Here is a 24753-nt window from a genome sequence, read left to right on the forward strand (position 1 = left end):
TCCTTGAATATTTTGGACGAAGATTGGATGTCTAATTTTACAACTTGGGCAGCAGTTCTTTTACTTGATATATTTAAACTCGATATTTTACTGAACTGATATCAGAAATCAATGATTTAGCATGCATCTTTTTAGTGCGCCCGGAGCTCTCATAGAACATTTTTTCTTTTCCCTGCCGATAACCTGCAAAGAATACGCTATATTTTTAAAAAGTGGCGTTAATTTTTTTAAAATTATGCTGGTAATAATATACTTATTCGAAAAAATTTCATAACAGAGTGGTACTCGGTGGTACTTTTTTCTAAACTCGAGAGAAAGTAAGCATATCAGTATTTTTTTTTAAACAAAAAGAGTGTTTCGTAAAACATGCCTAATATCAATAATACGTCCAACAGTTACCTATATAATGATTGCAGATTAAAGTACATACCTAATACTTTAATCTCCATGTTGGAAATTTCGTGATTTTAAATTAAGTAAAACAGGACAAGCATTATTAGTCCGCCAACAATCCAAGCGCAAGTGACTGGCATTGGCCGTGTTGAAGATAACCCAACTTTGAGCGCAAGCACAAATTACCATGTTGCGTTTACAAAAATATATATATAGGTCGTATTGTGAACTTGTTTATTGTGAACGTTTTGAAAATATTTTTGATTAGTTTAAAGACAGCAAGAAATCCTATTTTTGGCGCGCTAAATCGGTCATTAGTCCGCCGTCATGAAAAATCTCACACTTCCCTCTTGCGATCTTGAGTTGAGGCTGCCAAAAGGAGTGATAAAGTAATGCGCCACTAAAGTAAAGTCTAAGGAGACTCCACTTTCCCATCTACATATTTGCAAAATGTGTCAATTTAATATGGTATAGTTGTTCATATTTTTGAAATGGCCAAATTCCAATTCGGCTGACAAACCTCCGTCAGGCTGTCTAGCAGAAGCTCCCTTTCCTAGTCTAGGATAAGCATCTCCACAAGATGTGGTTCGCCGTCTGAGATGAGCCCCACATATACACCCCGGATTCTCCGCTAATGCTAGCTCATGGAGCTTTCCCCTAAACTCTGTACTCTGCACATCAGTTGGACCAAACAGTGACTCATAAAAAGAGACTTCAATTTAAGTCTCTTGCAATCGTCGGGAAAGAAAGAGAAGGTTCAATGTCCAGTCGTAGCAATTCTTCAACAGCTTTACGTTACGGCCACTATCAGCAAGCTGATGTATTGAATCCTATGAAATTGAATTAATTCAAAATTTTCCACAACCCTTTATTGTTTTTTCACGCCAACCAAAATGTTTAAATCTATGGTAAGTTCCCTGGAAATCATGGGTAGGCCTCAATCAAGACAGTCCTGCATGCCCTAGTAATGGCGAGCAGAGTAAGTTTCTGCCCACTTGAGCTGCTTGTGCTCTACATGGAATTTTAGCATCCAGCAGTCCGGTTTTGAAAAATAAAAGCGACTACGACAGTTTAGCGTGATCGAATTTACGCACGTGTTCACGCACCGATCCGAAGAAAGATGGACAAAAGCACGAGCCAATCATCCTTTTTTCACGCTAACTGAAGTGCCGGACGGTAAAATTCCGTGTAGTGCACAACGCCCTTAGAATCACATTCTCTAGTAGGGCCTCATCAGCATAAGCTACCACCGTGCATCCCTTAGGAAAAGGACAGTCGAGAGACAGGTCGTCAAATAGTAAATTGCAAAGGGAGCTCTTATCCGAGCATGCTTGGTATCAACTACTGCCAAACAGTATGGAGTCCTCCGTGGAGCATTGGTGACGACAAATTGTCTATTCTACTACTACTACTACTACTACCATCACGCCGTTTCCCCGCAGGGGTAGGCAGAGAGGATGGAACGCCACACTCTTCTGTCCTGACATACACTCCTAGCCTCCTTCACATCCATACATCTAGTCATACATGCCCTCCGATTACGCAGACTTTTGACACCGCCAGATTTTAGGTTCTGATTGATCTGATCGTGCCAAGTCTTTTTCGGTCGTCCACGTTCTGTTTTCCTTCTCACATTCGCCACATATATTTTCTTAGTCATTCTCTCGCTATCCATTCGCTCCACATGTCCATACCACCGCAAAGAGCTCTGTCTATTCACACGGGCGAAAAATAGTAGCCCATCCTGTTCCTAATAAGGGAAATCCTAATGAGGCAGGATTTAGATAGATTTTAATTTCATAATCTCAGGATGAAGACTAACTCATCTCCATTTGAGGATTTTGTTTGCAACAGTCACTATTTTCTCATACCGGTCTCCCTTTCCAACCAGAATTGGTGCACAACTTTGAGATACGCCCAATCTTTGATACCTTTTGTTCCCTACTTTATCTCCCATGCTGTCTCGAATCATGAGTATGTGGCAGCGTACTCTATATTGCGCTGTTTGGTGGTTCTATTTCAATCTTCTCTCTTTTTGGCACAGTCCATTCGTTTGTAATTCCCAGAGAAATCAAATAAGACACAGGAAACTTAAATGAAAATGAGTATGTGCATTTTGTAGATTTCACATGGATTGTGTAAAAAACATTTGTTTTCAAATACACCGTAATTCATTCATTATTTAAATGAATGACACTATACTACATAAATTAGTGAATAGCGTATTCGACTACCGTGTCGGAGGTCTTTATTAAAGGTTTTTTACTGATAACCTTACCTTTATATAATTAACAATTAAGATGCTGTCTATATGATTCAGTGCCCTATGTCCATTGGGTATTAAGAATGGAAATAAAATTCCTTATCATTTGGAGGACCGGCATAGTAATATAACAAGGGATCCAAGGGTGTTACCGATGGCCGATAACGTAGACCTACCCTTGAGTTGTTATTCAGTACCAGCAGGCACGATCTCTGCATTTTCAGCTGTTTAGGGTGTCTAGAGCAGAACAGGGGACTAGCGTGGCGGCTCCATGAACCAAATTATACCACCTGCACTGTAACCCGCACATTAAAAAAAAAACCCTTTAATTTTTAACACAAAAAGTGGTCTGCACATCCTAACTTGAAAAGCTTAACAATATATAACTATATATTGATAATTAAAGTGTTAAATGGGTTCAACAAAGTCAGCTAAGCATTCAGTATTGATGGTTGTTAAATGAAGATGAAAAATATGTTGTAAAATTCTCCCACCAGGCAGTGATTATTTTAATAACAGGTGAAATTAACGGTGAACAAAATTTTGTGTTAGAACATTCTCACCACTAGAGGTGTTCCTAGTATATAAATCACAGGTACAAATACTATGATACGTCAAGAGATCATTATATCATGATACAGTACTTGTATGGAGCTGTAATACGTACAATATACTAGTTAAATCTCACAAATCTGTTTCAAACCAATATAACCAGCGATAGCATTGTCACTCATAAAACAAAACTAAATTTAGCTTATCAATGCATTGCCGGTCAGTCCTTTTGCATTGTATTTTGTAAAGTTATCTTTTTTAGTCTATTGGATTATTAGATATAAATGATAAAAAGAGACAAATATACACGTCGATGTCAGTCATGGCGTGTTAAATATCGCTCGGCTCAGGACTTTGAAACGGTACGCAGGATAATTTTGCGTACCGCGGTGGCGGTGGCGCATAGTACGAGATACGAGGAGCATGAACCGGAGTCTGGTTAGCAGCCCAGTATCTGGCAACAGGTAGCGTATCCTAGTATCTTGACATGGTGATGTCGGTAATAGCAGATATCGCTAAGTAGCAGTCTAAACATTCCACTAGTCACCAAAGACTACAAGGGATCAGGCTCGTTTCTGTGCTTTGGTCCGATTAGTTGTTACAACATGTGGTGACAGAATTTCTACATTTTAATTTCTCTCCTTCTTCCTTCAAACTCGACTAAATGAAAAAACTCCGATATACAATAGATCAGACTATCACAACTGTAGTTTATAGTCTTTTATTTATTTTTTTATAACCCTTATCGGCACCTAATGGTGCATAGGGCACTGCATCAAATGGACGCAGTGTTATCTTGATCATTACTTACATGAAGGCAAGGTGATCACTCTTGCGCTTCAGGAATCAGTCCAGGAAAATATTAAATAAATATTACAGTGTTAAATTGCTAATATTTATTTACACCTCCCCCCCTGGGAATCGAACCCGGGACCTCCAGCACGGTAGCTAAACACGCTGACCATTACACCACGGAGGCGGACTAGAAAGTCTATATTTTTAACCGTAATATACAATAATTTAAGCATCAATGGGAGAATTTTAAAGATGACGCCTACTACTCTACAGCCGGGTTTCACTTGTGATGGAACACTTTGTAAATCCAATTTTACAAAGCGAACACCTCGTTTCTGTATGTTGTAGGGTAGTTTAAAAAATACATAACCTGGACTGGTACGAGAAGAGCAGGATTCATCACCTTGCCTTCATAATATTAACAATCGAGATAACACTGCGTCGCTATGATGCAGTGCCTAAATAAAGGGCTAAAAAACATAGTAAGATCGTGGTCCGTTGTAGTGTAGCAAACTTCAGAGCCCTGGATCCATGGTCTGACCCCCCCCCCCCACTCACCCATGTCACGAATCCACTCCTGCCTTTTAAAATCATAGGCGTACTTCAAAATAACCCAAAAAATAAATATTTATGTGCATTATAATAAAAATGCTTGTAATGGCCATGCTAATGGAGGTCGGGTTTCATCGGCGCAGCTACAAATGAGACATAAATATTATTATATACATATAACACGACTAATATGGGTACTTGGATGCCTGACCAATCTTCTGGTTTTAATAAAAATGCTTGTAACGGCCATGCTAATGGAGGTCGGGTTTCATTGGCCCAACTACAAATGAGACATAAATATTATTATATACATATAACACGACTAATATGGGTACTTGGATGCCTGACCAATTTTCTGGTTTTAATAAAAATGCTTGTAACGGCCATGCTAATGGAGGTCGGGTTTCATCGGCCCAGCTACAAATGAGACATAAATATTATTATATACATATAACACGACTAATATGGGGACTCGGATGCCTGACCAATCTTCTGGTTTTAATCAAAATTCCCCAAAAACTCTTCCAACAGGAGTATCTTCCAATAGGAGTATCCCGTTTTGAACAATAATTGATGTCAAGAAAAGAAAGCATATACTGAGTATCTATATAGTCATTATAGAGCGAAAAGTGGAAATTAGTTAATGGTGTAAAACTGCATTATGCTTTTTACCCTACATATGCCAAAAGTTTAAATAATCTCAAGAAAAATTCTAATGCTGTGGTAAAATAATGCATATATACACACACAAGTTTTGGATAGTACTTATATTCCTATTAATGCAATTTTATGTTTGTATTCCTTTAAGTACTACATAATGAAATTATTGTATTCTCAATAATATTTACATTTCAGTCACTAATATCTTATTTAATGGTCAAACAAAAAAAACTAAGTTCCAAAATTTAGAGTAATCTTTGCCTTAATTATACTTGGGAGTAGCCGATACATTAGAATAGGTTGCTAACACATGGCGATATGACAATACCAATATGCACTCGCGTACACTGCTCGCATCGCTATAAACGAGCATCTTATACGCAGTTATAAAAAAACACAAACGTCGTTTAGAATATTTATTTTGTGAAATGAATGTCTTAAATTTACCAACAAATTTAATGAAAATACACTTTAGACGCTTCTTGTTGCGTCTTGTTGTCAACCACACAACGTAAGGCAAATTGTACAAAGATAAAACTTTCCCACACGAGAAAGTAACTTCACGCACACTGGCATAATACTTACATAAAATAAATGGCAGCCTAATGCAAATCTTAATTTATTTAATGATAAAAATAACAAACTAGCTCGGTAAATGTAATATGTAAAACGAGTTTGTAGTTAAAGAGGATTTAACACTAGTCTTAGAGTCTATCTCCCTCCGGGCGGTGGAAAGTGTAAGTGGAAGCGCTGCAGCCTGTCACAGCGTTACACGGGTTGTCCCGGACCGCCTTTCTTGCCGATCAGCGACTTGTGGATGTGCGGGATGACACCGCCGCCCGCGATGGTCGCCTTGATGAGGCTGTCCAGCTCTTCGTCTCCTCGGATGGCGAGCTGCAAGTGTCGCGGAGTGATGCGCTTCACCTTCAGATCCTTGGACGCATTCCCCGCCAACTCGAGCACCTGTGACAATACGCACGTCAAACGACACGACAATAACAACGTTCCCGCCAAAACGGCGAGCGGGCTTCTGGCCGTCCGTCCCGGCACAACGCTCCCGGAATGCCGCGACCCGGCGGCGTTCCGTCATTTTGGCGGGAAGACGCGCAAATCTCACATCTACACTATTTACATTTACGCGAATCGATTCCGCGGGCCGCCGGGCCGATGCTATCGAGAGCGGCGGCCGCCATCTTGCGCTAAGTATCAAGTCAGTACGCCTACCTCGGCTGTGAGATATTCCAGGATAGCGGCCGAGTACACGGCCGCCGTGGCGCCGACTCGACCATGACTCGTCGTCCTGTTCTTCAGGTGCCGATGGATCCTTCCCACGGGGAACTGTAATCGAAATATACGAGCTGAAGGATCCGCACGCCTGTCAATATTGAATGCAGCGCCGTACAAAAGAAGTCACCGGTGAAATTTAATTTATAAAATCCTTTCGAATCGGGTAGAGAAAGGAGGTTTAAAATTAAAGAAATATTTTATTAAAGGCGTTAATGATTACCTGGAGGCCGGCTCTCGCGGATCGAGATACCGCTTTCGCCTTCGCTTTACCGGAATCCTTGCCAGCTTTTCCACCAGCCTAAAAACATCGAAAAAACCAGTTAAATTTTTAGATAGCGCGCCGAAACTTCGCGAGGTGACTAAACAGACATTCAGTATCGCGATGACGATAGTTAACATATAGAACTCGTAATATACACCGAATAAGCTCGACACAAAACTCACCATATCGGAGCTTATTTCACAACAACCACACTACAACACTAACGAAAGGCGCCAAATGAACTAACAACGGATATCAAACATGGCAGCAGTCCACCAAAGCGACCAATCCCGCGGCGAGACCGACCGTTGGGAAGCAGATAGCGAGCAGCCTGCCAATGGCGGTGCCGAATGACCGCAGGGTGCTGCCGCCTGGCGGACAACAGTTCGGAACTAGCGCGTGGCGTCCTGCGTCACTTTGTTTCATTTTCAAAAATGTACAACCTAATTTCAAAAGTGCACATGCACTTTTGTGTATCCCTCCGTTATTTTTAAAATATCGAATTCATCTAAAAGACTTGATTTTTTTGTATTCAGCTAATGCTAGACTAAATACAGTTAGGTAACCGGATATCTTTTCGTAAATAATCGTCATCTTCGAATTCCGATCCGTTAAATTCTTTGTTTATTCAAAGGAACGCAACAGATTTTTTTATATCCGAATACGTGATGTTTAAACTATACATATTCGTATGTTTTCCTAAAAGTCGTCATATTTTATAGACGCTTGAAATTTTTAATTTATACAATATTTACTTATAATCAAACACTTGTAAACTTGATCTAAATATTGTTTTTTTTCAACTAAGCAAAATAACCATAGCAGAAATCACGAAATACATCAAAGATATTTTTATGAAAACTCCATAAATGTGGGTTTTATGAAAAAAAAATAAAAACGAAAGACTAAAATGAAAGACGCATTGGCGTAGTTGTGTAGACGTTTGACTGCAAGCTGGCTTCGCAGGTTCGATGCCCAATAATAATTTTAAAAGTAAAATATGCAGATAACAGTCGATTGATAGACGGAGTTAACTTTCATCAGCCAATAAGGTCCTCTCGTCATCTGATGCTAATTAAAAATGTTTACGTCATTGATATGCATTATTGAGGTTGTTTTGTCAATATTTGTACATTGCTTAAGATATAGAAAAAAAGAAATTTATATATATATATATATAAATATATATATATATATATATATATATATATATATATATATATATATATATATATATATATATATATATATATATATATATATATATATATATATATATATATATATATATATATATATATATATATATATATATATATATATTTATATATATATATATATATATATATATATATATATATATATATATATATATATTTATATATATATATATATATATATATATATAAATATATATATATATATATATATATATATATATATATATATATATATATATATATATATATATATATATATATATATATATATATAAGATATTTTCTAGATTTTGAGGTGAAACTTATCCAAGATGACGATTTTTTTTTAATGAAAGGTCTAAACAAAAACAATCATATGTAAAAGTTCAAGCGGGTCAGATAATTTCTGACGCGGGTCCTTCTTTCGCTACCCCTGCACTAAGTGTTAGTGTTCACGGTCACAGGTCACAGCGGCCTTTTATATAACATCATTCAAGTAGGAAGAATTAAATTATGCACCTTCGTAAATGATAGCTTCACTGCAATATTTTCAAATTTGAATTAGTAGTATTTTTTGTTAAGGCCTTACTCGCAATAATAGAATTCAGTAAGCGCCTGGCTGTGCTGAGAGCCGGCGTCACTTCACGCCCATTTTAGAATAAATATTGGATTTTTTTATAAAGAAAAGATACTGTTTTTTAACTCCATTTTTTCAAAAACTCTTCTTTTCAAAACCATGTATTTATTAGGAAGAAAATGTTATTTTTTGAATATGTCACAATATGCACAATCATTTTGAAAATAATGGTAATGTTATAATCGACATTTTTGATGATGGCATTGAGAGATACAAGAAGTCTATTACCAGATTAAATTGAATTAAAATAGAGTCTTGAATTTTCCACCTTAATCTTGTTGTTTAATTCGCTTTTGATTTTTACTTATTTTTTATTATTTCATAACTATTTATTTATATTACTATTTCATACAACCGAATTTGTATTTTATAAAGAATTATATATGTATTTAACCTGTGCTAATGTAAAGTGCAGTGGTAAAGAATTATATATGTTTTGTTGTGTTCTCATCTTATTGATGAAAAACATTTCAACGATTTGTATGCACTGTATTTCATATCATGTTATGAGTTATTCATTGTTTGTGCACCATAAATAAATAATTATAAAACGGTTTATATGAAAAATAGTTTTTACATTTATTCACTTATTTGTTTTCTATTCTGCACATAAACAGAACGTTCACATAACAACTGAGAATGCTCCAAATGCTGAAGCGTATATATTTTACGATATTCTTTATACTAACTGCATTAACTTAATTTTTCTACTATTTTTTTTCATCTTTCCAATATTTTTTTCTCTTTGTGAGTTTCAAATATTTTTATAACGTGGCGGACCAAGAAAACTGAGCGTGCTCCGAGACATGATCTCAATCGGAATATTGTATGACAACAAAGGGTTAAGGTCCGGTTCGGCGAACTCTAAAATTTTTAGGCACCGGTTCGCTAGAACCGGTGCGAACTGGCTGAATCCGCCACTGTTTACATTCTTCATAAAAAAGGTATGAAAGTAAGACTTGTCTGGGACCTTATGATATACCGATAGTACGGTAAAAAAGGAAATAAAAACATTTGTTTGATTAATAATTATTGTGTTGAAAATACACCCGATATTATATCAATCAGACCAAGAAAAATCGGAGTACCTTACATGAGGTGAATAGAAACGGTTATTTTTCCGCGTTTTTTACGTTGGTCTCGTTTTCAATTTATTTAATAGTAATTTTATCAATGATGACAATGAATAATATATTTTTTACTTTGTTTAGCCTTCTTACAAGTCAATTAATTTTAATTAACTTACCCCACGGCCTTTTCTCTTATTTTAGAGGATCATTTATTACAACCGTTCTCACATTGCATATTGAATTTGTTGACACGAGATGTTTTATGATAATTTATTTAAAAAAAAAACAAAAACAAAACTTTATTCGTGAGTTGAACGATAATAAATGCGATTTCGTAAACTTCGTGTAATAATTTAAGGATCATAATTTATTTAATTTATTGGATTGTCCTTAGATTTAAATGAATCGTAATGTGGTGGTCAAAGCATTATGAGAATAAAACAAAGTAACAAAGAAGTGAATTTGAGAGAAAAGTACTACATTTAAATTTAAAAAAAACTTTCTTTCCTTCACATTTATATTATATACACTCAAATGACTAGAAAATAAAGTTTGTGTAGGTTATTCCTGAAAACAAATCATCATTTCTATTCACCCCATTACGTCGTATCAGTTTAAAAATATGCACGTAAGTAAGAGGTATGTAATAAAACCTTTATAACTTTATGAATAAATTATTTTAAGATTCGTCAAAATTAATTGCACGAATCTATGAAAGTATATGATAAATGTAAAATAATTCACTAAACAAACAAACATTTGTAATAAAATAACCCCACTAACGGGAATACTAAGTGTAAATAAAAAATAACTCGACACTGGCTAGATACTCTATAGAAGGGTGAAACGCCACAATAAAAGAAGAAGTATCATCTATGGTTAAAACTGTCAAATTTCGTGTGTCACGTTTGAAAATGTCAAATTCGGAGTTGAAAGCGGGGCAACGTAACATAACAAATAATTAATTTTTTACAAATTTATATTTTTGCAGTTTTTCTAAAACAACTTCTAGTTGTTATCTAAAACTTTTCGATTATGTTTTCATCGAATGTGGTTGGGAATACATGCAGGGAGTGGGATATGATTCTCGATTCACTTTCTGCTCAAATTACTACTGCTGTTAACACAAGGGAAGAATATGAGGCGATTCATCAGATTTACAATGTTCGGGGGATTCGGTTAGGGTCAAATTTTTAATAATTTGTTTTTTGATGTTAAATTAAGTTTCAGAAAATGTTTAAAACATTTTTACTGTTATTTTAAATAATTTATTTACTTGAATCTAATTCAGTCGGATCATTGTCGCGGACTTCGATTCAGAGGTTATAGGCTCGACTTGTACTCTGCCACAATTATCTAATGGCGTATGTGTGAAGGTAGGAATCTTCCTACTTTCACACATACGCCATATATGCTTATCTTAGATAGTATTATTGAATTCAATTATTTATGTAATATCATGAGAAGAGAAATATTTATTCTATATGAAAAAAATAATGGCATGAATACAAAGAAAATATTAGTTGATTTTAATATTTGTGTAAATCATAAGAACAAAAATATTTAAAAACTACTCTATGCACATGGACTCCACTCAAAGATTAATGTTACATCAAAAACAATGTTTTGAAAGATAAACAAAGCAAACAATGTCGAAGAGTTGAATGTGATAAGTTTTAAAACCAAATGCAACATCTGAGGAGAAAAACACAATGCAAAAATTAAATATGTACTTCACATATAAACACACTTTGCATTAAACTACTAGGAACCAATGCATGCGCATTACTTCATGAACTTCCTGTGAGTTATTATTAGCTAATTGAGAATATATTATAAAACAAGCTAAAAAGAAAATTAGTCTAGTCATTATTGCATTCAACAAAATGATGTTAATGCCAGTTGGCGGGACTTGCTGGTAGTACAGTTGGTAGATTTGCTGGGACAAGCGTTTGCTTAAAAGGAAGGGGGAGAAATAGTATGTAAGAATTATTATATTTCCATTCTATTTCAGCAAGGACATTAAATGCTGTAACCGGCACATTATTCTTAATAATAAGAGAGAATAAAAAAAAACTAACTAACTAACTAACCATCACGCCGCTTTCCGCAGGGGTAGGCAGAGAGAATAGAGCGCCACACCACTCTGTCCTTGCAAACATTCTTCGCCTCTTCCACGTTCATGCATCTCCTCATACATACCCGCCGATTGTTACGACTCCTGACCTGACCACTTTCAAGTATTTGGCATACCTGATCGTGCCCTGTTTTTTTCGGTCTTCCTCTGATTCTTTTCCCGCTAACATTCGCCTCATAAATTTGTTTTACCGTTCTTTCCTCACTCATTCGTTCTACATGTCCAAACCATCTCAACACACCTTTCTTAATTTTATCGATAATGCTTATCTCAGCTTTGCATTCCTTCCTTATTTCACTATTCGCACATCTGTCATACATGGTTTTGTCGCACATTCTTCTGAGAGATGGCATTTCGACTGCATTCAGTCTACTTTCATCCTTCCATCCAAGAGAGAATAACATGTTGAATTATGACTGTTAAATTGTAAAACTCTAGATCAGGCACGGGGAACCTGCGGCCTCAAGGCCGCATGCGACCTTTTGGCTATTCTAGTGCGGCCTTTTGACTGATGCCAATTTTTTACAAAATAAATCACAGATTACCGATGTGTAAGCGAGAGAGAATGAGTGAGCTCGCTTTAAGTATGTTTCTTATATGTAGATACGCAGCTTGATGATTAATAAATTGATTTGTAAATATGAATTTTTTCTACATTTTAAAAAAATGCATTTTTAACAATTTATATTGTGCTATAATTAAATTAAATTAAATTATTGAGGTTTATAGGGGGGGGGGGGTGTCAAAGTTTTCTTTAATGCGGCCTCATGTTAAATCAGATAAGTGAATGTGGCCTTTTGAAATAGGTATGAAAGGTTCCCCATGCCTGCTCTAGATTATCAAACTTGTATTGTTACGCTTGTTACTTTGCTATCATAATACCTGGTTTCGGATCGATGAATATAAAGAAAAAATTACATTAGAATTTTTCTTTCTTTCAGTGAAATCTTTGGAAAATGGTTATCAGACTTGGTACCTCGAAATATAGAGGATGAAGGTGTTCTGCAGAAATCCAAGAGTCGAGCAAACTCGTGGAGAGAAAAAGGGAATGGGTTCTATAAGGAAGGAAAGTTGGAGGAGAGTCTCCGCTACTACACCTTCAGCGTTCTGTCGGCACCACGCCAAGACGTCTCCTTCCCTCTCGCTCTCGCCAATCGCACCGCAGTGCTACTTCGGATGGGCAGATACCAGGTGCGCTACCTTACACGCACTTCGGGACGAGAATCTCCTCCCCTACACCTTCGGTGTTCTGCTGGCACTTTGTAGGGAGTCTCCTCGGACTGATGACAAGTGTGTGAACTGATTGCAGGAATGCGTGCGTGATGCGGAACTGGCCCAGGAGCACGGATACCCGAGCGACCACCGCGCCGTCAAGCTGCAGCACCGTTTGCAACTCGCTCGCGCGCAACTTCCAGGTAATGACAACACTCAACTTTATACTATCCCAACATAGTATAGGTACAAATTTATGTTCACAAAGGAAACATTATTTCAGCCCAGGGTGATCATTCTGTTCCTCTCGCTGAGTTGTTACCGAATCCCCATTCCACTCTGGACGGTGCTTCCTCGTGTCTCGATGTGAAGTAAGAACAATAATTACTTCACTTCTTTATGTTGATCTCATGTCAAACAGCTCATCTACATTTATGTTAATGCACACGTACAACATATAAACGTACATACCCATTATGCCTGACAAAAACTAACTAACTAACTAACCATCACACCGCTTCACCGCAGGGGTAGGCAGAGAGAATAGAACACCACACCACTCTGTCTTTGCAAACATTCTTCGCCTCTTCCACGTTCATGCATCTCTCAACACACCTTTCTTAATTTTATCGATAATGCTTATCTCAGCTTTGCATTCCTTCCTTATTTCACTATTCGCACATCTTTCATACATCATTTTGTCGCACATTCTTCTGAGAGATCGCATTTCGACTGCATTCGGTCTACTTTCATCCTTCTTTTGCCAACTCCATGTTTCACTTCCATACATTAGAGTTTGAACCAGGACTCCGTTGTGCACTGCCAGTTTAGCTTCCGCTGATAGGTTTTTATTTGCTATAACTGATTTCAGTGCACCATTCACTTTGTTCCCAGCATTCACTCTCCTTTCTATGTCTTTATCAATCTTTCTATCCCTATAAAACATACTACCCAAATATACGAAATCATATACCTATTCCAAAATCTCTCCGTTTACCAATATTTCACACTCAGATCTACATTCTTCTCTTTCAAAAACCATAATTTTGGATTTGCTAATATTCATCAATAAATCACTTTCCTTGCACACATTATACACTTTTGTCACCAATGCCTGCTTCTCTGCTATCTGCAAGAAGAACAGCATCGTCAGCATACAAAAGGCAACAAACAGTCAAATTATTTATTCTAGCTCCAACATTTAAATCTTTCAGTTCTTTCATGCAATTATCCATGTATAGGTTAAACAGCCACGGTGACATTACACATCCCTGTTTAACACCTTTAGAGATGCTAAGCCAGGATGAAAATGAACCATTTACCCTAATGCACGCAGTGCTATCCTCGTACAAGGATGCAATGCCTTGGATAAGTTTACTGCTTACCCCATACTCAGATAACACCTTCCATAGCTTCGTTCTATCAACTCGGTCATACGCTTTCTGTAAATCTACAAAAGCAGAGAAAAGCTTTTGGTTTTTGGCCAAAAACTTTTTCGTAATGTTGCGCAAGGCAAAAATTTGATCCGTACATCCTCTCCCATTCATAAATCCACTCTGGACATCCCACACTTTGTCCTTTGTTATGGTTCTCACTCTTTCAATAAGGATTCGATCATACATCTTACCAACAGCACTCAACACACTGATTGCTCTATAGTTCCCACATTCTACCCTAGAACCTTTCCCCTTGTAGAGAGGCATTATAACTGCCCTTCTCCAATCCACGGGAGTACAACTCTCCTCTATACAACGGTTAAAGAGCCTATGCAACCAAGTGAGAACTATTTCGCCACCATTCTTGACATATTCTGCGGTAAAATTGTCAAATCCTAGAGCTTTTTTAATTTCTTCCATACTTATCTCTCTTGAAACATCATTCAAACATATTCGAGGAAATGTACTAACGTCACTTACGTCATTAATCGTATGTGTTTCATACACCTCCTCGAAATACTCTTTCCATCTCTCATTTATATCTTTTTCATTCGTCGCCATTTTTCCGTCTTACGCTGCAATTGATTTCGTACATCCATTCAAGCTTAGACTTCGGGAGTTTTTGACTTCTTTCCAGAAAATTTTTATATATTCTTGGAAATTTTTTGTCATTTTTACTCCTTCCTTCCTCAACATACGTTTTCGTTCACTCACCCCTTGCTTAACTTTCATTTTACATTCCTTGTACACTTTTTTAACCGATTCATACTCAGCGGAGCTTTTATTCTTCACTGCCAAACACTTTAACCACGCATTCTTCTTCTCTTTCACTAAATCTTTGATATCATCATCCCACCACGCATCGCCTTTTTTCCTTCCTTGTACCGCTGTACCACACACTACCTTTGTGGATTCACACACACTACCTTTCAGATGTTCCCACATATCATTTATACTAAGTTCATTTACATCTAGTTCACTATGTATTCACTATTATAAATTCCCAATTATAGCAAACCTAGTTCGCTATTATGAATTACATAGTTAAGTAATTATGTCACAGCACAACACCACTGGGTAATACCCTGTCACAGGGGTCACACCGAAGAACAAATCACTTCGAGGAAACACAGTACACTGTAATGATAGGTAAAACCCAAACTAATCGTATCGGCACTTAACGCGGGTGAAAACCCGGAGCGTATCGGCACACGACTGTTCCGTTCGGCGGTCAGCGAGGTACTCAGGTGGCTGACAATGGAAGCAAATATTCATTCTATAGAAGCTCGCTTTTTTGTTAATATTGGGTGTACAAGTATGATTTCACCCTTCGGTGAAATCATCTATTGAAATAGATGTCGCTAATCCTGCTGCTTGTATTTATTACTTCTGGAAACATTTTGGAACCTTTCATTTGACAGGTGTAGCAGTAAGCTTTGATTTTTGATATACATTCGAACTCAGTTATAACCAGGATGATGAATATCGACACATAACAGTTTTAAGATTTTTTTACCATATTATTGCTTAGTATAGCCGAGAAGTAGCTCGTTATAACCGTGAATAAATGTATGGATAAAATTATAAACTAAAATGTCAACAAATGTTTCCTCGTTATATTCGAGATCTCGCTATATCTGCTTGTAATAACCGAGTTCGACTGTATTACATTTTTTTAAGCGTGAAGAAGTACCTTTTTAACTCAAAACACTTCATAAAAGGGGGGATATTTTTCTGACAAAACATTGATTGCTCGGTTTTTAGTTGTTTTATAACAAATTTTTTGCAACAAAGTACGGCGGAAATGTATAGTTACCTTGCAGAAATTTACAGTCAGCATGCTCCATCGAATACAACATGTAAGTAATGAGTTTGACGATTTCAAAAAGGCAATTTTAACATGGAAAAGAAGACCATGGAAAATCACCCAAACAAATTGAAGATCCGAAATTAGAAGCAGTGCTAGATGAAGATTCATTCCAAATACTATCATAATTGGCTGCAATATTAAATGTTACTATCGTATTTCACAATATTTACAGAAGATAGGAATAACTCGAAAACGAGCACATTGGGTTTCACATGCATTGAAAGGAGGAGAAATCGAAAGACAAAAAACTATTTTCAAAATGCTGTTTGGATTGGATTGTTACTGGATTCTGAACGTAAAAAATATTGGGCGAAGTCAGGTGAAGAAGATCATTACAGCCGGTGAGACATTCATTGTGGCAAAGCTATGCTCTGTATTTGGTAGGATCAGAAGGTGTGAACAGAAATGTGTTGCTGAAACCCTCAAATCACTAGCAATGTCTACTGATGACAGTTAATGTGTTTGAAGCAAGTTACACAGTACGAATGACTGGAATATGATTTGTATATGTATATATGTATATGTGCAATCTAACTCAAACACTTAATCGAAAAAAAGTATATTCTTTAATAAAGCCATGAAAGAGTTAAGTGAGGATTGTCTGTTTAATGCTTGATTTTTCAAATAAGTGAATTAACTGTTTTAATGAAGGTATTCCGAGGAATGTGGAAGATACATTGTGACCAATAGGGATGTACTAAAAGGAGAAGTTCTCTTTGCGGAGAATCCTTACGCCTTTGTTGTCCTCCCTGGTCCTACAGGACTTCTTCCGACAGCTTGCGAGACGTGTTGCACCCCCGACATCTGCCCACTACCGTAAGTCTTGCGATATTAATTAATAAATTATTATAAGTTAAATACGAGTGCTTTAATTTTACAAATAAAAGTGTTGCGAATCAGTCTGGGTGTTGGCACCAGACTGCGCAAGTAGTGCAGCAAGTAGTACAGCAGCTGCGGTCAGTACAGTGGGGCGCGGTGTTGCAGGTGCGCCGCGTGTGCTGGCAGCGTGTACTGCAGCGAGGAGTGCCGCTCGGCGGGCTGGGAGGCCTTCCACCGCTGGGAGTGCGCCGGGACGCGCGGCCTGCTCTGGCCCACCATCGGCATCGCCCACCTCGCCCTCAGGTGCGTGTGCCTCCCGAGACCCGGCTCCCCACACTCTGCGCTCTACTCTGCGCTGGTTCAACTCCTGTCTGAAGGTGGAATCTGTGTTGCAGGACTTTCTTGGTGGGTTGGAAGGAGCAGTTCGGCGTGAAGGCACTCCCACTGGGAGAGAGTGGTGTGGATGTGTTGCGTCGCTTGCGGGAGGCTGCGGCTGACCCGCCTCCGGGAAGCAGTTACCTCAGAATATACAATTTGATGACTAATTTTCACAAGATGGATAAAAAAGATTTTCTCCAGTACGCATTGGTAAAAATATAATTCATAAACAGCTTTTGCCCTTCACCTACCGGGATGGGGGTAATAAAATATGTATATTAATTTGTGAATACAAACATATATTTATTTCTGTACCTTTTTAGTAAGTGACAGGACGCTAGATTTAACTGCTTAGCGATGCACGTATATACACAAATAAATATGTATATATGTATGTAAGGGTGTGCATCCGTGCATTTGTGCATGCATATATAAATTTTTTGCATTTTGAGTGTGTCCAAACACTTATACACAGATGTGGATTATCTCCAATTAGGAGTTATTTTTTGCATTATTCTTAACATCTCAATATAGAATGAAGAAGAATATGGGTCGTTTAAACCAGCCTATTACGGTTGTAATCCTTGCAAATGCCCAGACTTCTATATTCTCGTTATAACCATTACTCATTATATCCGAGAATAGGTATTTTTTTATAAATATACACATGAAAACGTGTATCTGGAAGAGTCACATAATTAGAGAACATAGGTCGTCTCCGAAACTCCTGTGGCAAAGTCTGCAATCTGTCCGCGGAGATTGTGAATATAAAATTAATACACAAGCCACTGCTTCCGAATTTGTCATTTTTTTTCAAAAATAAGTACGAAAATATTCGGAAAGCAATATCATTAGTTAAAAATCCTACAATTTCTTGTAATGCCTTGCAGTGTCTGGAATTTTTCCAGTTAACAAATATAAGTGAGGTAACAGAACTCATTAATGCTTTACCCAATAAACAGTGTTTATTGGACCCTCTACCAACATGGCTTTTGAAATAATGTGTCAACAAAATTGCTCCATTTATAAGAGATCTTAACAACATGTATCTGGAGAAAAGCATTGTTCCAAGGGCCATAAAAAAGCTGATGTTTCACCACTCTCAAACAAAATTCTCAGATGGACTCTGAGGACCTTTCAAGTTACCACCCAATTTCCAACCTTCCAGTCATATAAAAAAATATCAGATAAAATTGTTGCCCATAGACTGACATCGTATGTTGAAAATAACAAGTTGTTTTAAGAGCTCATTATAACCATAAAGAAATGTACGGAGAAAATAACAAACTAAAATGTCAATGAATGTTTCCTCGTTATATCCGAGATCTCACTATAGCTGTGCTTGGATAACCGAATTTGACTGTATACATATACCATTATTATATAGTACCATTATTTCTTATTTTTTGCGTACTGTGTAACCAAAATGAATATAATTGTGTATTCTTTGGAGACGAGCGTGATGCTCGTGACGTATCTGGAGGAGCACGCGGGGCTCTGGGGGGCGGAGGGGGGGGAGGCCTGGCGCGCGGCGGCGGGCGCGCTGCTGCTGCGGCACCTCGGGCAGCTGGTGAGCAGCGGCCACGCGGTGGGCTGCGCGGGCTCGGGGCGGCGCGCCACCGCCATCTACCCCTCGGCCAGCCTCATGAACCACGCCTGCGCGCCGAGCATCGTGAGCTGCCACCGCGGAGCGCGCCTGCACGTGCGCGCGGCCGGCGCACTCCCGCGCGGCGCGCCCGTCACCAACTGCTACGGGCCACACTACCGGCGCCAGGCGGGCCCGCAGCGCCGCGCCGCGCTGCTGCGCCAGTACGCCTTCCGCTGCACCTGCGACGCTTGCCGGGATCCTCGCAAGGATAACTTTGCAGTTGGTTACTTTTATTTAGATGTTCCTATAGAACAATCCTATTTATCAAATGTGTCGTAAGATATACTATGTCGTATGCTAATTTATTGTTCTTTCTTTCAGAAATTGTTCGATTGCTATTTGTGCGACAAATGCTGTGGACCAGTGCGTGATGATACATACAAATGTGATGATTGTGGGAAAAATATGGCTAATTCTGAAGAATTACTCCGTTCGTCTAAATTATCTCAGCAGCTTTATGAAAAAGGTTGTCATTGTAAATATTTATTAGTAGAAAATACAATTAAAAGTTACAATATAATTACGGAAAACCTTATTTTTTACTTTAGAGAATAAAAATATATAATTTTACTATTTCTAATTATATGTTATGAAACATTGATTTAAAATTTCCCTATTTTACGTTTTCCTCAATTTAAAAATATTGCTTTATATATACACCCCCGGCAACATAAATAGCCGAACGACTAATTAAGTACAAAAATTCCAGTTTAGTGCTCAAAATAATTGCACCTAGGTTTGACTCATGGTTTTATCACTTCTAAGAACAATTAATAACTACTTACTTTATATATACACCCCCGGCAACATAAATAGCCGAACGACTAATTAAGTACAAAAATTCCAGTTTAGTGCTCAAAATAATTGCACCTAGGTTTGACTCATGGTTTTATCACTTCTAAGAACAATTAATAACTACTTACGAACCTGGGAAGTCCAAAAATTCTTCAGTTAAACACTTGATTTGGCAGTGATTATCTATGTAGTCGTTTTCTTGAAGTGTCCGTATTTTATTCAAGCAAAATGTCTACGAGACTTATACTTTCGTTAGAAAACGAAAATAGTTATTGTTGCGGAATCTAAAAAACCTTTTCTAATTATGATAAAGCAAATCAATGAATCTACTTTTAGGAGATTTCTGAAAAAAAATCAAAGAAAGTGTGACACTAAATCAAAAAGTGGGCACAGGATTGAAACGCTGCACTTAAAAACCTGAAGTCAGTTCGCATCAGTTCCATTTCATTTTTGGACATTTGTCCAAAAACGGTTAAGGAGTTCAAAAATGAAATAGAAAAAATATGGTATGAAAAAATTTCCCGAGAATTTTTGAGAAAGCTATATAATTCCATATGCCAAGACGAATAAATAATGTGATAAAGGCCAAAGACGGTCATAAAAAATATTAATACTATTCTAATTAAATCATAAATTATGGTGTTTTATTTACTAAATAAATGTTATAAAAATTCTATACATCAGTTTAAAAAGTTTAAAGTATAACAATTAAAGAATTATTTTTATTAACTTTTTAATCTGAAATAGAAAAACCCTCATAACTTTTTTTTTAAATGTCGAAATCTGAGTTCCATTGATGTAAAGTATAAACAAAGCTTATGAAGCATAAAATTGGAAAATGTGTTAGAATGAATGTATAAAATAAATAAATGTTTTCGTCTTTAAAAAGTTCAATTTTTTACGGGTTCGGCTATTTATGTAGCAAATATTTTTCCTTTAGAAGTGAAATAGCGTGAAAACTTAAAAATTAGTAATTTTAAAATAAGATTATACTTTTATATTGTTATTATGAAATTGTATTTCTTTATTTATATGCTGATATAATTTTTAGAGTAGTAGTCTTAAGGTTGCGAGCATTCGTATAGTCAGTACAGCGTTCCGAGTGCTCCATCCATAGTAGGACGTTACAACGAAATGGCTCCGGTCAGTCCCCATCATTAGGATTTTATATTTTGTAATTACTAATAAATAACATTGATTATTTTCAGCCTTAAAATTAGGAGGAAAGGAAGCTTTAAAAGTAACTTTGAATTTAAAAAGCCTACAAGAAAAGATATTTCACAAATACAACAGTCGTTTGCGAAATACAAATGACTTACTCTCCAATTTATTGGCTACCGAAGGTAATTTATTTGTATAATACTTATGTGCAGCCCGACTGGCAAAAATTCCATATGGTGAAGTTTATTTTCTATTCTATCTTAAAGCAAAACTAAGGCACGCAAACACCGCCTCCTTGTGCTCATCTAGTATTTAAAGCGAGGGTTTGTGTTTTAAATTCGTCTTAGCTTTTGGATAAAATCATCCTAATGAAATGAATACATGTTAAAGGACGCTACGGGGAGAGTGCAGAGGTCATCAGAGCCGGGCTGGGAGCTGTGAAGTTCCAGTTTGGAGAGGACAGCGTGGAAGTAGCGCACGAGCTGGATAAGCTCTCTGATATTGTACTACTGCAGCTCAAAGCAGAGCCACCCTCCCCTCACCTGAGGTAATCCAACTCTCGCTATTCTTTTACCACATCCGACCAGCTCTACAAATGACTGTAGCATTCTATCTCTACTGTCATCATTCTTACTGAATGATCTAATGCGAAAGTACTTTATAAACAAATTATATCAAGTAGTGATGTCCATATCATAAAACTAAAAATAGGAACAGAATAAGATTACCACAAAGGAAAAAAATATTCGCAAAATTGTTTGTAAAGGGTAAAGGGTAAAAAATGTATGATAAAATCCAGAAAGTATGAAGAATGACCTATCTAAGTTGAATGAATTTTAAAATAAACGGTTTGATTATTCTAATAGTATTGGATTAAGGGGATATTTGTTAACACGGAATTTATTCCACCGGAGACTACTGGAGAGGTTTGACCACAGGACACAAGACCACATGTCTGGTCACACCTGATTTTTTAAAGAATGTGTATTGGATATTTTTTTGTTTTTTTAGAATATACAGTCGAACTCCGTTATTACGAGCACGGATATAGCGAGATCTCGGATATAACGAGGAAACATTTGTTGACATTTTCGTTTATGATTTTCTCTATGCTATTTTTCTTCATACGATTTTTCACTGTTATAACGAGCAACTTCTCGGCTATAGCGAGCAAAAAGAGACTGTCTTTTTTTTTAAATGTTGTAAATATTTTTTTGTTTTAAGACATTTCGGACCTTAGCAATAAAATCCAACCAGCCAATTAGACCGATGCCGCGGGGATCGGATTACGTTTATGACACTAACACTAAGTACTAAATTAGTGTTGTCACCGACAATTTAAAAAAAGACTTCACGCACATGGGTTTAAATAGCATGTTGCAAATTACAAGCTTTGTCATGTCTGAAGGGTCCTACTTTATTACAATAAACAACTTTTTTTTAGTTTATGAATGTCATGCTTGTTTCGGGGATTTTTATGATAGTTTCCACATTTTGTATGTTCTATACGAGTTCATACATACTCTGGGCAATGCATAATAAACATTATGGGATGGGGAATGTCAGATCAATTCTCTTGTGCAGATCAGTTAAAAACATACCCTCGAATTATAAACATGTCTTAGTATCAAGTGAGTATCCGTTGTATATGGTTGAAATTGCATGTAAAACATACAAGCTTTGTTAAGTCAGTAGGTACCTACCAGCGCCGGCGGCTCAGTACTTCATTACAATAAACACCTTATTTTTTAGTTTATGAACATCATGTTTGTTTCGGGGATTTCTACGATAGTTTCCATATTTTGTATGTTCTATGCTTACTATGGACATTGCATAGTAAACATTACGAGGTGGGGAATGTCAGATCAATTGTAGAGTAGGTTCAGTTAAAATCAAACCCCCGAATTATCAACAAATCTACTTATAATACAAAGTGTCTCAATTCATGAAAAGGCGGAAATTATTAGTGCAATAGAACATGCCGCGAAAAATGTTGAAGTGACCATTCCAGATAACACACTTCAATGTAATAGGTATGTTTTTTTAAAAAAAAACCTTTTCTCGGATATAAAGAGCAAATTCAGTCAGTCCCTTCATCCTCGCTATATCCGAGTTCGACTGTATATAGAATTTTTTATTTTTTTAAAACTTGTTACCTTTCAATAACTCTTGTTGTATATATGCATGTATATTTGTGACCCTTTTTCATATCATTGTGTACCTATATTAATTTCACTTGTAAAATATGTTTGTCCGCCTCCGTAGTGTAATGGTCAGCACGCTCGGCTACCGTTCTGGAGGTCCCGGGTTCGATTCCCAAGGGGGGTAAAATAAATATAAGTGATTTTTTCACTGTAATATTTATTCAATATTATTACCCTTGACTTGTACCTGAAGCGGAGGGCTGATCACCTTTCCTTCATGTGTAAACGATCAAGATAACACTGCGTTTATATGACGCAGTGCCCTATGCACCATTGGGGTGCGGATAAGGGTATTATTATGTAAAATATGTTATTGCCTTCTTATTTATTTTTTATTTTTCCAGAACTCTATGTGCAGCGATGAAGGAAGTTATTTTGAATGCTCTACAAATATTTCAAGTAATTTATGATCGCAACATGCCGCCCATTAAAGATTCTATGGATAAACTAGCATTCCTAGAAGATTGGACTTTGAAATAATCTGCCTAATGTTGTTATATATTCTGCAATTCATTAAAAGACTGAAAACTATTGTAAAATAGTTGTTACATTTTGTATTTTTACTTATTTGTATTTACTTACTTTATCCAATGTTTATATTAATACCCAATGTATTGACATTATTAAAATTATCTTAATATGCATTTTCAAAAAAATTGGACATTTTTATTTAGGACTTTATAACTAGTCAAGAAACAAATTTTTATAAATTTTTATACAAGTTGCCATCCTTCTATTGCTTTGTGCCACACAATATTTCAATAAGTTAACATGTAGAGAGAGACTTTCTAATAAGGTGTAATTTTTTTAGCATGTATATCATATTAAGTTGGGAAAAAGTAATTTTGTATCTCGCGCCCTTTTTTTCTCATCTAAGTATATCTCGTTCATTATTGGTCACATCGGATCATACGATACGGCGTTGTAAAGGAGTGATTGTAAAATAAAAATATTGAGATTAACCATGATAGCAGTAGTAGCATCACCCAGGAGCTGAATATCGATCATAAAACCGTTTTGAAGCATTTTCAGAAGGTTGTATTTTAAAAAAAGCTTGTTTTTTGGGTGCCACACAAGCTGACGCAAAAAAAAATCTCATAAACCGAATTTCCATCTTCGAATCGCAACAAAATCGACCTATTTCTGAAGCGTATGGCGACTGGTATGAGAAGTAGGTCGCTTACGACAATATCAAGCAATGGAGATTGTGGTCGAAAGCCAACAGAGCGGCTCAGACCGGGGCCAAGCCAGGACTGACGGCCAGCAAAGTGTTTCTGTGTGTTCGGTGGGATTGGCAGGGAATACTCTTCTATGAGCTGCACCCCTATGGCCAAATGCTCAATGCCCTCTACTGTGAACAACTCGACTGTCTGAAGCTGACAATCGAACAGAAGCGGCCAGCATTGGTGAATAGAAGAGAAAT

The 24753-nt window shown here is 36.8% G+C and overlaps 2 protein-coding genes across 7 annotated transcripts; one reads left to right on the top strand and one right to left on the bottom strand.

The window, feature by feature from the left end:
- Window positions 1-5618: 5618 nt before the first annotated feature.
- On the bottom strand, window positions 5619-7008 carry LOC148300054 (histone H2A.V). Its single transcript, XM_088275359.1, has 4 exons — window positions 6947-7008; window positions 6723-6800; window positions 6440-6553; window positions 5619-6178 (listed from the first exon to the last, which is right to left on the bottom strand). Exons 1-4 carry the CDS (start codon window positions 6947-6949, stop codon window positions 5984-5986), a joined length of 390 nt encoding a protein of 129 aa, XP_088131485.1. The 5' UTR covers window positions 6950-7008; the 3' UTR covers window positions 5619-5983.
- A 3559-nt stretch (window positions 7009-10567) lies between these two features.
- LOC148300055 (protein-lysine N-methyltransferase SMYD4-like) lies at window positions 10568-23878 on the top strand. Of its 6 annotated transcripts, none has more exons than XM_088275365.1 (13): window positions 10568-10615; window positions 11223-11473; window positions 12749-12998; window positions 13117-13222; window positions 13303-13390; window positions 16977-17141; window positions 17310-17447; window positions 17540-17732; window positions 18976-19389; window positions 19492-19636; window positions 21174-21308; window positions 21517-21673; window positions 23675-23878. In XM_088275365.1, the coding sequence occupies exons 2-13, from the start codon at window positions 11445-11447 to the stop codon at window positions 23808-23810; spliced, it is 1956 nt and encodes a 651-aa protein (XP_088131491.1). In that variant the 5' UTR covers window positions 10568-10615; window positions 11223-11444; the 3' UTR covers window positions 23811-23878. The 6 variants fall into 6 exon arrangements, with proteins under 6 accessions (XP_088131491.1, XP_088131490.1, XP_088131486.1 ...); XM_088275364.1 differs by having other exon boundaries at window positions 11271-11473; XM_088275360.1 differs by lacking the exon at window positions 11223-11473 and having other exon boundaries at window positions 10568-10848; window positions 17522-17732.
- Window positions 23879-24753: the final 875 nt, after the last annotated feature.

Source organism: Brachycentrus maculatus, unplaced genomic scaffold (assembly GCF_059751285.1).
Source record: "Brachycentrus maculatus isolate JH-2025_06_01 unplaced genomic scaffold, ASM5975128v1 h1tg000848l, whole genome shotgun sequence".
NCBI classification, from domain to species: domain Eukaryota; kingdom Metazoa; phylum Arthropoda; class Insecta; order Trichoptera; family Brachycentridae; genus Brachycentrus; species Brachycentrus maculatus.

Excerpts from the sequence above, each read along its gene's own strand:
- LOC148300054 (XM_088275359.1), bottom strand. Across the intron at positions 6,554-6,722 it reads CCGCGAGAGCCGGCCTCCAG|TTCCCCGTGGGAAGGATCCA; the intron begins GTAATCATTAAC and ends TTTCGATTACAG. Across the intron at positions 6,179-6,439 it reads TGGAATATCTCACAGCCGAG|GTGCTCGAGTTGGCGGGGAA; the intron begins GTAGGCGTACTG and ends GTATTGTCACAG.
- LOC148300055 (XM_088275360.1), top strand. The coding sequence starts at position 10,706 with ATGTTTTCATCGAATGTGGTTGGGAATACATGCAGGGAGTGGGATATG. Across the intron at positions 17,733-18,975 it reads ATTTTCTCCAGTACGCATTG|ACGAGCGTGATGCTCGTGAC; the intron begins GTAAAAATATAA and ends TATTCTTTGGAG. Across the intron at positions 19,637-21,173 it reads TCAGCAGCTTTATGAAAAAG|CCTTAAAATTAGGAGGAAAG; the intron begins GTTGTCATTGTA and ends GATTATTTTCAG.